This window comes from Zosterops lateralis (genome assembly GCF_965231275.1).
Source record: "Zosterops lateralis genome assembly, chromosome: 12".
NCBI classification, from domain to species: Eukaryota; Metazoa; Chordata; class Aves; order Passeriformes; family Zosteropidae; genus Zosterops; species Zosterops lateralis.
This window is the reverse complement of record NC_139772.1, coordinates 4,692,931-4,708,950: the sequence shown is the minus strand read 5'-3', so window position 1 is coordinate 4,708,950 and position 16,020 is coordinate 4,692,931. Positions and strand designations below refer to the sequence as shown.

At 39.1% G+C, this 16,020-nt stretch overlaps 1 protein-coding gene across 1 annotated transcript in view; it reads left to right on the top strand.

The window, feature by feature from the left end:
• Window positions 1-2,456: 2,456 nt before the first annotated feature.
• The window catches only part of PLCG2 (phospholipase C gamma 2), a 52,274-nt gene continuing 38,710 nt past the window's right edge, over window positions 2,457-16,020 (top strand). Inside the window, exons 1-2 of the mRNA XM_083870170.1 lie at window positions 2,457-2,710; window positions 14,895-15,035. Coding sequence (XP_083726296.1) covers window positions 2,515-2,710; window positions 14,895-15,035 — 337 coding nt within the window. The 5' untranslated portion in view covers window positions 2,457-2,514. The remainder of the gene's footprint in view (window positions 2,711-14,894; window positions 15,036-16,020) is intronic.

The following is a 16,020-nucleotide window of genomic DNA, read 5'->3' as shown; positions in this document are numbered from 1 at the left end:
GTCATGTCTGTGTCCAAGCTGGAGCTTGTGGCATGTTTTGGTGATTATTACCTCACTTGCTGAGTCCTGTAAGTGATGCTGCATCTTTCCAACTTAGGCTTAAGTAACTTTTCAGCACAAGAAGCAGCGATGCTTTTATTACACACAGCATCTTGTAGTTCACACTCTGCTGGGTTAGAGGCATCCAGGTAATGGGGTGATGGAGGTCATCACAGAATTCTGCTGCATGGATGGGCAGAAAGATTGTTAATTCAGATCCTTGTGCAGTGATGGGTGTAAAGAAGGCTGAGGGGCACCTGTGGGTGAGTGTAAGACAACTCCAGATGTTGAAGGTCTAATGCCAAGTGCTTCTGATTGTTTTTTTTACTATCAGGCAGCTCTCTGTGATGTTACTCTTAAACTGGAGCAGGTGGCCAAAACAGTCTAGGAGTGGTCAGTTAGGCTGGTCAAATACTGCAATATTTTTTCCACCTTAAGTCAAAAACTTGGCTTATGATTTAAGAGTTAAGTTAGATTAAATCCAGTTTTCTCTGGTTTCAGGAGAAAGAGCTCCTTTGAAAGGGGAAGTCCAGTATTATATTCAACAGAAACTGTTTAAGAAGCCACCTCTGAGAGGCAGTTCCTTTGTACTAAGGGAGTTACCTCTCAAAAAACCTGCTGCATTGCCCTTTATTAAATAGCTGCATTTAGGAACTTTTTTTTTGTTTTTCTAAATCATATTTCATTTAACAGCTATACCTTGTACTGTAAAAGGCAGAGCTGATGTATATTTTTTAATCATATCTTGAAAAACTATACTTATTTAAAAAGTTCATTTTTTAAATTATTCAGTGTAGTGTTGCACAAATGCTTAAACCTTGTCCCAGATCAAAGCACATTTGTTTTATTATGATTTTTAGTGAAAAGAGCAAAGAGAGAAGACAGAGTTTCTATTTTTTTTTTGTCAGAAAACAGACACTGTTCAAATATTTTATTTTTTTTTAATTATTATTTTTCTATCCTTTCAATTCTTGTTTTAACAAATCATTGTAGCACGATGACCATGGCTGTCTTTTTAGGTTCAGGCCTGTCATAATTTAAATTATTACATTATGTCTAAAAGAAAATAATAAATCTGCTGTTGCTTACAATACTTCAAAGTTGTTCACTCCCTCCCAGTCCTGGGATTGGGGTATATAAATTTTTTCAGTAGTGTAAGGAAAGAATACTCCATTTTTTTATTACTGTAACAAGCCAATATAAAACACTAAATTATGTGTATAATATTTTGCAAACCATGGAGTGTTTCCTGCTGTAGAGCTCTTCAAGCTCACGGTTGGCAGTGAAGAGGTAAGAAGGGACCCTTGTAGCTTCTCTGTTAACTTTGAAAAAAAACTAAAAAAGTGTTTATTGAAGTGATAGAATTCAAAAAAGGATTGGAAAGATTGTAGCGGACAGTTTCAAAGTCAGAGGGATTGCTCCTAAAGCAGCCGGTGACACGATGTTCAAGGCAGTTTGGTGCTGTTGATGGGAGGGAGCAGCGCGGAGCAGTCAGGAGACAGTGACACGGGGTGAGGGGGCGAGGGCCGGCAGAAGTTGGGAAGGGGAAGCGAGAAGTGCCACGGTCGAATTAGCCATGAACACGGAAACTGAAACTGCTTGTGATGGAGAGCAGCGGTCTGAGGAGAGAGGAAGAGAAGCAGAGGAGACGCCGTGGCTGGTGGCTGCATGCACAGAGCTGCTTTAAACCTGTCCTGCTCGGGGTGGGGTTTAGGGGCACGGCTGGGAGCTGTGTGGCAGCAACCCCCGCGACTTGTGTGACAGTGATACTCATTCGTGGGTGAAAGAGCAGCTTGCAGACCATCCTGTTTGTAAATAATCTCCCTGAGGAGTAATCAGGCTTATAATTTGATGCAGTGCCGTGGGAGACCAGAGAGCACAGAAACTTGCTAATTTGTGAGATCTGCTCTGTACACATCCCTCTTTTGGCTGTTTTGTGCTAAGATATGTCTCAAGTGCAGGCACACAAATACCTGCCGCCCAACATGTGGGTAAGAAAAGGCAGACTGTGTAGGAGAAACACAGCCATGAAGTTCTAAAAGTACAAAAAACTGATGTTTAGATGTTGCCAGCACTTCAGTGTTTGTATTACTCATGTTTTCCCTTCATTACAGTTCTCAAAAGGACAATTACCTTTTTTTTCCCTTTACATTCTTTACATTCTCATGTAGGTCTCATCCAGGTTTAAATTCTAATAGAGTGCAGGAGTTTACACAAGCTGATGTTGCTGGAACTGTCCTCTGTGAAGGCTGCACATCCTTTCAGGAGAAACCAGCAAGGGTTAATGTTGGCCATGTACCTGCCTTGCATTTGCATGGGCAGAAGTCTCTGTTAGGTATCTTAACTACATAAATGTGATCTTTAAAGAAATGAAAATGCTGTTTCAAATATTGAATTTTCTCCCTTTTCTTCCTTATATTTTTTATCTCTTTAGGACACTGAAGACCATAAAAGTTTGATTAAAAAGAAAAAAAAATGCCCAGAAAGAATATAGACTATGGGATGCTGCCTGAGTATGAGAAAAGCCAGATCAAAAGGACCTTGGAACTGGGAACTGTTATGACAATATTCAGTCTTAAGAAGAGCAGCCCTGAAAGGAGGACTATTCAAGTCATAATGGAAACCAGGCAGGTAGCATGGAGCAAGACAGCTGACAAGATTGAAGGTTTCTGTGAGTATTTGCAATGTGTACCTGAACTTGGAGTTACTAATAAATTGATGTACTTGTCAAATATTAATTTAACAGGCCTTTTGTTAACATTATGAAGATTTGGCTGAAGGAGTTTGGTAATTTGCTGAGAATATTTTGAATTGTTGTAATGTAGACGAAGAATCTTCTGCAGCTCATTATTTAGATATATAACACTACTTAAATATGATTAATATGCTTTTGTCCTTAGCCTTGTCCTCAAAATTTTCATCTTTGAATATGATGGTGTTTGTGTTCTCTGAATTGACAGACTGTTTTCCATCATTATGTCTTATAAATTCAAGTGAGTAATTATTCTTTACCACTTCTCTCTCTCTCAAAAAAAAAAAAAAAAAAAAAAAAGCCATAAAAGAACCAACCAAACATCTTCAAATACAAGGAAACTGATTTCACATTTTGAATTCTTGGGCAATTTGCTGTCTCAGGATGGAAGTCATTATTTAGGACCATTATTGGAAAGTACCAATGACTTAGGAGGATGAAGCTGTGCGATACGAGGTGGTTTCAAGGCCCTGAGTTGGTATTGGCTCTTTGGTTGATATTGGAACTGACTAAACCCACTATTTATAACAAGGTCAGGAAACAGAAGGAGAGTGTAAAGGTAGATAGGGCTGCACAAACTAGAAGAGAAGAATAAAGTGAGACTAATGCTCAGTTCTTATGAACACAACTGATGCCAAGAAAGCTCAGCCTGGTGATTCTGTGATTTGTGCAGCTCAGGGTGGTGTAGTGTAATTACAGTGCTTGCATATATGATTATATGGTAACTTTTTAAATTATTGTAAGCATGATTTTACTCTACAGCTGCAAAGCAGTGTTTGTCCTCAATAAAGGAATTGAATAGTTTGTCTGAAATGCCAGAATCATTTATTGGTCTGTTGAGGTGTGGATTTTTAGAAGGTTTTGGGGTTTTTTGGTAAATACATGGTAAGTTAAAAACCCATTGGTCTGAAAGGTTGCAAGGACAGGCACTGAGAATTTGTGTGATTTTGGGGATTGTCTGAGCAGTTTCTCTTCATGCTCCTGACTTAAAAATATTAAATCTCTGCTACTGTTTCCATTGATTCCTGTCTCATTCCTTGTGGAGACTGGAAATGTGATATAGTGGAAATAAAGACTGGTTGTCTGGCAGGATGTTTTTATCATTGATGGTGAAAATACGGTCATTTTCAGTATTCTGGGGAAAAGCAAACAGGTCTGGACACCCAATTAGCAGTTACTCTGCATCATCATCTTTCATTGCCCCAGTTTCTTACATGACAAATGAGGGTAATTATCCTTTCCTATTATGATGTGTGTGAATGCGAGTACAAGTGTATTGCTGGTGCTGTGCCAGAAAAGAAGTCCTGAGAGGGCATGTAGAATTCAGTTATGAGAGCAGTGCTTGAATATTGTTTAGCAAATAAAGCCTGGGGTTTACACGCAGAGCAATAATATTAAAACAGCAGAAAATGACTACTCAGTGAGGGAAGGAGACTCCAGAGTCCTCTGGCCAAACCAATCTCTGACCGTGTTTTGAAGTCTTCTTGTTGCCTTTTGTGGAGAGGGGACAGATTTAAAGCCGAACAGACTGTGCATTCCAGATGTTGGGCTCAACTTCTTCAGTCCTGTCTTGTAATCACCTTTTATCAAAGCTTTCTGGGAGTGGTGTGTGTTTGTGGTAATAAATTAACTAGTTTGCTCTATGCGTGGATTTTGATGCTTTTAAAAGAAGGTGAATATTGTAATTTGATTCTTAAACCTGGGTGATCCAGCAGGGTAATGGCTTTGCTTCCAGATCCACAGGCAGTCACTGCTAGAACAGGGAATATTGCTCCAGACCTGTGACTTACCCAAAAGCGATCTGCCTCTCCACAAAAATTGTAGTGCTGTAGCAGTTTTTTAAATTGAGCAACACTTCAGTGAAGTGTATAACGATCAGAACAAAAATATGTCCTAATCTAAAGCACAGATATGCAAAATATTGTTTTATTGTCTTAAAAAGCAATGAATCTGCCCCAACAAGCTGTATATTGCAGGTATTGTTCCAGAATATGATATGAAGAGTTGTTCCATCTCACCATGAACCATATCTGGTCTACTAGAAATGAAAGTCACTGCAGTTTTAACTTGCTGACAGTGTTTTTGCTGAAGAGGAAGGAAGTATTTTATTTAGTTAGTTATTTGTGTGTTGCTGTCACTTCTTTTGAGTGAGACTCAGGCTCTCTTTTTGCTTGAGAAGTGGAAAAATGATGGATTTGAAGCTTCCCTATTTGATAATTGAACAGAGCAGCCTCTTGTATATGGATGTATAAATCAATGACCCCAAATATATGCTGGTGGATTGTCTTGGCTTTGTGACAAATAAACCCCACAATTTTGTTTTTTGAATTTTTTAAAGTCTTTGAGGGTAGAGCATTATCATCTCAAGTATTATATTAATACACTTATGCTGTAAAACATCTAATATTCATGAGGTGATCTTAATGGTTGCTATTTGTGTGTGTGTCAGTCCCAAAAGAATTAATATTCAGTACAAGTGGCAAAGTTAAGATGGTTTCCTGTTCCATGTGTGCTATTTTAATTCAAGTTTGACAACTGCTCTTTACAGAAGGCAGAAAACTCAATGTTTGCGTCTGCTATGGGTTTGTGTTTCTAAATCAGATAGTGAGGAGACACTTTAACTTTGGGATACAAAAATAGGTTGCTAATAGATAGCCAAGATGGAGTCCAACTTTTATACTTTGTTTTAATACTCTCCCTTTGGAGATCAAGGAAAGAAATGTGGGGTTTTTTTCTCTCCCTAACTGCCCTGTGTAGAGTTGGGAATTTTGGATGTCATGGTGCTGATTTTCTTGCTGATGGACTGTAAATGTTTGAAGAACACTCAAATTCCTCTAAGCCAGAGTTGATTATAATTATTACAATGACCTTTTTCAAGTTTGGTTAATATTATTTTGGAAGCAATTTAAGTTAAGCCTCACCAATAACAAAAAGGCAGCTACTCTTATTCTGGAATAAATTGACCAGGGCAAGGGAGAGATGTGGGATTAGCTATACTTATATAAGTATTTACACAACCCTGGGGCCTAAAAGTGGCACTGCTGTGTGTTTTAAATTGCATTGCTCATGAAAAGGCCCCTTTTGTTGAAAACCTTCCAGCATATCTGTATAGAATAGAGTGAAAGAGTTGCTAAAGTTAAGGCTAAAGTTAACTCTTCCTAGATCCGGGTCTTTGATGTCATAAGAAGTGAAGATTTACAAAGGGTAGGAAATCTGGTTTAAACAATCTCTGTGGTTCAGATCACACAGTGTCCAAGTACTGGAGATTTTACATTTTGGGAGACTTGAGTTACCATATACGAAAGGAATTTATAACAGAAAGGAACTGGGGAGAAACCTTTGTATTTTCCCCTAAATGAAAGAACACAGGTTGGTTGTGTCCTTTAGAGAAGGACAGTAGATCAAGAGGCAGTGTATTTCTGACTGTGCATGACGTTAAGTTTGGGGTGATGTTTTCACAGCCCAATATTAAGCAGTTAAATTCCAAGGTTAGTCTCACCTGTGTACTCAGATAGCCATTTGAGAGAATGAATTTATTTTTGCTTAAGAGAAGAAAAGTTTGGTTTCCTTGTACAGAGGGATTTGATTGGCATGTTTAATTTGCAATGGACCCTTTTCTTGCAGAAATAAATCCCTGCATACTGGGTGGGTGACTGAAGTGTGACTTCCCAGCACGGTCTGTTGCAGTGTGTTACCTCCTTATGGTTGTGCTGTGTATTTTTATTGTGTGTTTAACCTTTCCAGCTGTGTTTGTGTCTGGATGGGCACCCTTGGCTCACACACAACTGGGGCTGGCTCTCCCCACCTCAGACTGTCCCAGGCTGGTCACCCAGAGGTGGCCGAGGGAGGGCAGGATTTGCCAGGACTCTGCCAAGGCACACACAGCAGTGTGGCTGACACCTGGGGTTTGCTGTCTGACAGGACATTCCAGAACTCCCAAATAAAGCCTCCCAAACTGTGCTGGAGCATTTATATACACATGAATAAATTAGGGCCCAAAGTTGTGATATTTAAGCTTGTAGAGCAAGCAGGTGGTGAAGTGTAAACCTCGAGGAGGCTGATCCCTTATGGATATTCCATTCTTTCTCAGATGCAAAGTGCTTTCAGGACAATTATTAAGGGAAAGCTCACGGTGACTGGAGTTGGATTAGTCACTGGAAAATGTGTGAGTTTCTGCATATTCGTCCAAGAATGCCTTGAGTGAAGGGATGATTCACAGCCAGGAGAATTTAGACTCTCAGAAATCTGTGGTGCCATCCTCGAATGTGCAAGTGTGTGATTCTCTGTAATACAAGCATGCTCATTTCAAGGAAGATTCTATTTGAAGACCCAAGATGATTTCTCTGTTTTTGAATACCTAGGAATTTTTTTTTTTTTCGTGTGAAGAGGTGACCTGCTTTTATAAAATTATATCAACCGTATTTTAATCCCTTAATTTTTGGAAAAGAAAGATCACCTTTTTTTTTTTTTTTTTTTTTTTTTTTTTTTTTTCATGTTCTTTATTTGCTGCAAAAGACTCCATAATAAAAATATCTAGTGATGATTTAGTTGTGCAAGCTCAGAACAAGAAAGGGGTTTAAAGCATCAGAGGGCCATATTTAGAAAATTATATAATATATCAGCTGTGAAACTGCTCTTTCTGTATGCAGAGTGAGAGGTCAGGGTGTAGGTAAGGCTGAAAGAGAAAAAGGAAGAAAAATGTTAATGTCAATTTATTCTGAAAACTTTCTCAGAGGATGAAATACCTGGACTGGGGAGTGGCAGAGATGCAGACATCATGTCAATGTCATTCAAAATTATGAAGGGGGAATAAAGGCTATACTTAAATTGAAGCTTTTGGTGCTTGTGGCACACCACAACAGCCATTTCTATTTTCTGCAGCCCAGACCTTTATTAATGCAATAGGACTGTCTTGTATCTTTTTGTCATTTATAACAGAGACTTATATTTGACAATGCATAACGTGTTATTTCAGAATTAATGTGAACTGCTCATTTCACCTTGTCTTGCTGCTCTAGTTTTATGTGTAATATTTTCCCAGAGTTTGTAGGAAAAAAATGGCCACTTTTAAAATAGATTTGCCATCTCAAAGTCATGTAGCATTACTGATTTTTCATTTAACCTACAGAAAAGAGTTATCAAGTATTAAGTTCACTTGGGATTTTCTTCCCTGCTGAAAAGGGGAGATTTTACAGAATTTGTCATCTAGAACATGACTAAAAAATTCAAGCATAAAATGAAGTTGCATTTTCACGTTTCGCAGGTAAAAGGAATGTGGAAACTAAAAACACACTTAGTAAATTAATGTTAAAAGTAGAATTAGAACCTGTGGGAGCTGCTCTGGTTTTTTTCTCAGTCTGTGAGATTGCCCTGTGCTTTCGGATTTTGTTATATTGCCAAACAGGAATCACTAGTTTCTGCCAAATGTTGCACCTGGATATTTAATGATCAAAGCTCATTCCAGAAGCTGTGCATCTGTAATAGGGTCATGTAGATAACAGCACCAGGTCAGGCCACATTCAATTGACAGGGTGAGGAGAAATGCAGGGATCTGGAGTTTAATTTAATGGCAACCTTCTGTGTGTTGCCACAGGCAGTGCTGAGGGTTAAGGTTTTTTATTTTCATTGTTTTGTTTTGTGAATTTTATCCAGAAGCATCTTTGCCTTGAAATTAAATTTTGATAGTGTTGCTTTTAAAATCTTTGCTAAGAGAGCAAATTTTGATGCTGTGCATCCTTTTGGCTTTTACATTTTACATTAACACCTAAGAGAGTGTTCATGCATGTGGCTCACATTCTTAAACATTGATATTTTTTTTCTATGTGTTAAACAGCTGTGTTATTAATTTTGTAGAATTGTTAATATCAATGTGAATTTGTTCTGTGGTAGAAAACTTTTTTCCCCATTGGAGTAGATGGTATAAATATTTGCAGATTCACTTCTCTGGGAGAAGTGATGAGCATCTATATATTCTGTGAGGAGTGTGAAATGAGTGCTTAATTTGGCTTGAATACTGGACTTGATCTTGCTGATTTCTAATAGGGACCTTTGTTTTCCTTACTGCTAGCAGATTTTTTGTCTGAATTTCCTTACTGATTCCAACTTAAAGTAATAAATAATCTTCACTCAGATTGAAAACCCTGAGTCTCTGTTCTGTCATTTGCTTTCTGTATTCTGAATACTGTTAAAGAACAATATGTCATTGCAAAGTGAATCCACTTCTTGATCTTTATGGAGTAGCTTCACATAGGAACATTAAAATTCACTTTTTTTTGTTGGTGTGTTTTGAAATGGCTCTATTTCAGTTGTTAGCCAGAGGATCTTTGTGTAAGTCTTCAGCTGAGTACATGAAACTTGGTTTCTGTGGTCAAATGAAAAAATGAACATGTGTAGCCTCTAGCTCTTTTCAAATAATGTCTTCCCTTTAGCAGCTCAGTTCTGCAATGTCTGATGCTAACTTACAACAACCAGACTTCCTGTCACGGCCAGCCAGCCAAACAGGGATGGAATGAATGCACAGACCTCAGCACCCCTAAAGTGGTTGATGAAAGTGAATGTGAGATGTAGGTACTTCATCCTTTTCCTAAAGTCAGGTTTATATGCCAACATTTTTGTTTTGTTGCATGGAGCAGAATGCAAATTTTATGAGCACATATATAATTTTTACCCTGTATTTATGCCATTTGGTGGAGGTGCCCTTTAATTTTTAATACGAAAACAGTAGCCAGGTGTACAGCCCCTTGAATTTAGAGCTCAGACTGGAGGCACTGTAACATGGTGCTGTACTGAGCAATCCAGTGAGAAGTTCTGAATTTAGTAGTAATTTATTGTTAACAGTAACATGCCAGCTCTGTGTGAGCTGATTATGTAAAACCCTGTGGGTTTAAAAGGTGCACTTCTCTAAATCTTGTGTCAGTCACTCAGCTAAATCCCCAGAGGACCCCTTGGAAAGGTACTCAGGGGTGCTTTCTCAAGGTGCACCACACTGTCTCTCACGTTTCATCCTTGTAACTGTGTTTTCAGAAGTTTTGTGGCTTGTCTCTAATAACTTCCTTGGGCTACTGAATGTCTCAGTAAACATCTTTGTTTATATGAGCTGAATTACTTTCCCTGCCACATCTGGGCTGCCATGCTGCAGGACATTTCTGCTTTCTTGTGACTTTGTCCTCTGAGACAAACCTCACCTTGTTCCCTCTAGAGTCACGTGTGATTTGTGTTTCATTCCTGCTCTGGAAAAAGAGGCTGTTAAAACACAGCTTGGGTAGTTAATATTTAATTCTGCAGAAGTGAGAGCAGAGCTGTTGTCCTCACCATGAAGTACATTTGCAAAAGGATACTAAAGGCTTCCTTCATTCACTGGGCACTCATTTGCATACAGCCTCTTTTGCAGTGGGCAGTTTCTGCCTTTCTAAAATGAAACCTACTTTGGAGTATTTTATAATGCAAATTTTTGAGAAAAAAAAATCTGGTTCTGAGTGCGGAATGTTGCTATACATATATACAGATGAAAATGGAATTATATTCATAGAGAGAATGGCCACCCCATGTCTTGGTGAACACAGCTTGGGTGATCAGTGCCCCTTATTTTCTTCTTCAAAATATTGGCAGTAGTTTCCCTTAATCCTTCTTGAGATTTACTGAAGTAATGCTCACAGCATGATTTCTGACTCTGTAACCCTCCTCTGAATCTCTCCGTAGGCTTTTTCTTTTCTTTCATTAAGTACATGACTGAGCTCTGATCCAAGCACCATTTGCGGCCATAGACTCTGAAAGACTCCTGGGGAATCTGGGCTTTGAATCAGGAATGTTATCTTACAGAACTCTGTAGTCCATAGAGGCAGATTCAGGTAAACTTTTACACTGTTAATGTAGACTTTATTTTTTTTCAACCTTGGCGGGTTGACAGCTTGTAAGGATTTTTGACCCATGCATTTATATACAATCAGCCTGATGTTCCAGCCTAACATTACCTGTCTTGACCAAAGGTGTTCTTGCAAACTCACCTTCCTCTAGTGGACTCAGATGGGCACTTCCAGCTCACAGAAGATGCTCTGCTGGTGGCACTGGCTGTTTTTCAGCAGGGTCTGTTCCCTTACCCCCCTGTCTGTTCAGATGCTGGATGGTTGTGTTCCCACCCAGAGGTGGCTGGTGGGTGACCATTGTGGCAGACAGCCAGAACTTCTCTCTGTAAATAGCAGTGCTGGTTCTGTCATGAAATGGGGAGCAGAGTGTTGTGTATAACAATATAATGTTTTTTTTTCACAGTTCTCCTCTTGACATAGTTTTCTGCCTTTGGTTATCTTGTATCATGTCGTCCCCTCAGCTCGCACAGCACCTGCTGTAGTGAAATGCAGGTTCTGTTTTACCACCTACCTCCAAGTGTGACTGAAGGAAATAATGTAACAGGAATTTGTACCTGCAAGTGTGTGACTGAACATGATCACTGCTGCTGGGTTATTTGAATGGAGATCAGTGGAGATGTTGAAGATCAAAAGTTTACTGTTAAGTTCGTGGCAGTAAAGATCTCTGTCAGGTGCCCTGGAAGGCACTGAGGAATTAATCTGTGCAGTATTAGGAAAGTAGCTATGTAGTAGTGTAATGATCCACTGAATTCACTGATTTGCCAAACAACACACAGCAGCTGAAGTTCGGCAGCTTCAGGCTCTGAAGTGCCTCATCGGAGCCTGAGACAGTTGGTAATTGAAGGTGCCTTGGAGCCTGGTCTCCTTAAAGAGCCACTTGAGGGAGTTGTCAGAATAATCCGTGACTGATGAGGCTGCTAAGGAGATCCTTTCAACCTGGGGAAATAGTCACATCGAGGAAGGGATGAAATGTAAACTAATTGTGGGTTTTAGAGTGGCACTAGACTTCTATAAACTGTTTGGCTGGGGACTGGCTGTGCTGGGGGAGTGCTCTCCTTGTCTTGCTGGATGTGAGTCAGTATCTCTACAGGGCATACATGTTTCCTTAAGAAGTATTTTAATCTTCTTTCACTTTTCTTGTGGAAATTGCACCTGCAAGTGCAATTTTGATTTGATTTGACTCTGCAAGGTGCATCTGTCCAGGTTTGTGCTTTTTTTGGGTGTATCAGGCCCCAGGAGTATGTGTCTATGAAGCCAGGGCAGGATATGGCTCTGCAGTTTGCCTGTAGGATTGAGAAGGAGGAAAGCTCCAGTATTTCAAGGCAGTACAAAAATAGTGTGTCTGAAGTGCTGTGCCTGCAGTTCTGGCATAGGTATGAAATTACATTTTAATTGTTCAGCGACAGATTGTGCTGTAAAAAGTTCACAGTGACTGTGTAACAACTAAGTTGGTGCAGTTGATTTACCAGTCTGAGTCTGAAACATGTTGCAGCTTTTCCTGGCCTGCTCCTTTCTCAGTGTAGTTGGAATCAGCCATTCTGGGGTTACTGGGCTTCTCGTGGAGGGTGCCAGGTGACTCCAGACTACCTGTGAAGGATGCAGAGCTTAGTGCAAAACCAGAATTAATGCTTGGTGTTCATAATTCTCTCTTCTCCCTTTGATTCTCTACATTGGCTTTTCTTCCAATAATGTAGAATAATACATCCTAACCAGCACTATGAAATGTCATTAAAATACATACAGGTAGTTTCTATTCATTTTCTGGAACTATAATGTGTATTATATATTTATTTCTGTAAAAATCTAAGGAATGTGTAAGAAAACTTGTGTTTTATACGTGTTTCATTTATTTTCTAAGGAAATGCAATGATACCTTGCCCAAATTTTGCAGGATGTATAGAATATGTTGCTGAAAATAATAGGGATGTTAAATTTTGAATTTGAGTTTTTTCATATAAACATTCCTTTCTCCTCTTTTTCACCCAATTTTGTTCTCTTGCTGAACTATTCCTCTGTTTACTGAATGTTCATCAATTAGGATATAGTGAAACTCTTTCTGAAAAAACAATTGGAGAAGCAATAACAGGTCTATGCAAACAAAAATCCTTGTGCCACTATGTGTATACACATAGGTTCATGCAGGAGAAGAGGATGGTGAGGTTGAAATGCAAGGAGAAGGACTGTAGTGAGTGTGTGTAACTGAGGGAGCACATTGAGTAAGTCTGTGTGCTTATTTCAGAGGCCAGCGTGAGGTAAGAGCCCCTGGAAATGACAACAGCAGTGCATGTTGTGAAATCTCTTTTATCACTGCTTCTAGTTTGTACTTTGAGAGGGCCTTTTGTTGTGTTGTTCATGTGTGTGGATTTAGAGGAGTCTGAAAGGAAAGGTGTGATTCACTTTGAAGTTAAAACTGTGTTTTTTGTCGGGGATTTGTGGGGGAAGGGAAAGCAGAAGAGGTGACTGGGGTTGCACTTGCCAATGGTTAGCCTGGTGTGCAGTCCCATGCCATTTACTGCAGCCATGCAACCTCCTTCCCTCTCCATTTGGGTACTTGCTATGTCTGCATTCTTATTCTTCTCTGTTGATATTAGTGTAAACTCGTGGCCTATTTAACTTAACTAAAAGATTAACTTTTTTAGATGGTGACATTTAGGATGGTAATTTAGATACATCTTTGGGGATCAAAGTGAGAATCTGAGTGGTAAGGGGATCAGAGTCATTATTAGGAGCTTTTGGGTCCTGGCCATTTATAGGTACAATGTGAATTTATTTTAGGAGCTTGCATCTAAATTTAGGAGTCTTGACCAATCAGATTTGCAGATCTTAGGAGATGTTTTTGTGGTTTGAGAGGGAGGCTGAGGCATTAAAACCTCTACCTTGAGAGTAATGATGCTTGGAAAAATTAATTTAAGAAATTTAAGAAAGATGCTTGTATCCTCTGATTAGTTCAGGTTGACCTTTGAGGTCTCATTTTCACAGTGTAAGTTGTTCAATGACTGTGAGAAAGGAGTGTCTCGTACATGTCTGGCCTGGGAGACTTCGCAGAGACTAAGATGTTCCAAGATGAATTAATGTTTCATTATCACAATTTTGTTGATGAACTTCCTTCCTTGTCTGTCCATGTTGGCACCATAGAAATGCAGTGTTAGACAGGTGGAAGCTTTGCCATTGTTCAGCTCACCCTTGTCTGGCAGCGGAGCTGCTGTTTCATTATGTTGTTAATGGTTGTCCATTACTGATGAGGTGCTCATTTAAAACCTGCGGTTTATATTGTGGCATTCTTAAATGCACAGACAGAAACCCTCAGCTGTTTTCCTTGGATCTTGCTGGGTCTGATAAACACATTTCAAGAGCAGCCATGAAATGTTTTTCTTCACTCTTCGTCCTGTAGCTCGTAAGTCAAGACTGTCCAGAAGTGGAAAGAGCTGTTTATTTCTCTGGTCCACAGGCAGAGCAAAACCACTTCCTCAGTTTTCTAATAAGTATCTTATCTTGAGAGCACACATATTTCTATTTCAGTGCTGTCTCACTCCTGTTCTGCAGGCCCTGTAGCAAGGGTTTGAAAAAAGGGAGCTGACTTGGAAAAGTGTGTTCTTGTTCAGGGTTCCCATTCTGCTGTGCTCCAGTGCATACCCGTATTCTCTGGAGAGCCACGAGGTGAAAGTGATACAACAGGTTATGTTAAATAACACACATCTCTCTGGAGCTGGCCATGAGGAAACTCCCAAACATTTTAATTATTAAGCTCAATTTTCTCTTTATATTCCTACTTCAGATATTTTTCCTGAAAGTACCAGTGACTGTACTAGCTGACAAGGTTTGCTGGCTGTCTAAGATGTATGTGGGTGGTTTGGATGGGTAAGGTAGAATTGTGTATTTTCTTTTTTGTTTCTGAACAGTTGTCATGGCAATTGGAAAATTACTAGCTTAGAGTTAATGGCATTTGTGAAATCACATTTTCTGTGACCCAAAGGGCCATGTGTATGCACCTTGTCCATGGAAAATCAGTGATAGTGAAATAATAAAAATATGACACGTTCTTCTTCTTCTTGTCAATTTCCACTATTTGTTACTATTTATTTGTGGATTTATAGATTGCAAGCTGGCATAATTTGCATTTCTTGTCCAACACAGATTTGCATATATGTATATATGTTTTATATGTGTGTACATACTTTGGGTTATCCATCTTCCCATTTCAGGCTCTGCAGTTGTACTGACTGAATGTTGTTTCCTTTCAGTGGATCTGATGGAAATAAAAGAAATTCGCCCAGGAAAGAATTCAAAGGACTTTGAACGTTGCAAAGCAAGGCACAGAGAAGAACACTGCTTTACTGTTTTTTATGGTACCCAGTTTGTCCTCAACACCTTAAGTTTAGCAGGTACTTTTATCTTCTTTCTTTCTTTCTTCTTTAAAGCCACCGACTGAACAAGTCAAACACATTGATGGAACAGGAATGCACAGAATACTGTGGTTTTAACTTCTGCAGTTCAGGAGTGCACCAGATGCTTAAAATCTGAAGCCAGACCTTTTACTCAGCCCTTTTTGTCTGTGACCTGCTGCATTTGGAATGTTTCACTTTCAAGTGGCACGTTGTGCGAGCGTCACTTCTGATTTTTTCTAGCAAGGCAGACTTTTGCTGGTAACTCCAGTAAGGTTTTCAGCACTGAAGTGCAGAGGTAACATTGCCTTCTTTAAAGACAGCTATTCAGTGTGGCCAAAATGTTCTCTTAACACTTTTAGTCTGGCCAAAATGATTTTGGATATAATAGCCATTAAAAGTTACACAGAAATTTTCTTATCGCCTATGAGCAATTGCAGACAATTTGGAAAAAAGAAGTTTTAGCTTGGGTTATTTGTGTGCGTGTCACCTGATAAAACTAAACTTCTTCCAAATAAGTACTAGGAGACCATAAATAAAATATGGAAAGTGATAAATTTAAAATAAAGAGACCTGTGTGAAGCAAAGAGAATTTGTACCGTGTATCTATAGAAAGGGTTGGAGCACTTTTTTATTGCAGGCAAGATTATCCAGGGTCACAAACCCAAAGATTTTGAAATGAAAAGGGATTATAAATTTTTACAGTACAGGCTGAATACAATTTCTAACTAGTGGAATTTACAAAGAGATTTCTTTTCTAAAAAGTTTGTAACGGGTCGTTGGTTTAGAACCATACAGACAATTTATTTGGAGTCGTAGTTCTCTCTGTCCTGAGCAGGAACATGCTTACCCATTTAAATCTTTAATTTAATTGCAAAATCTTAATGTGAGAAAAGGGGAGTGCTTTGTAAACGTTTAAATACTGACAGCTTTTATTTTTTTATTATTTATGAGATGAACTTCTTATAGATTGCAATATTAGAAG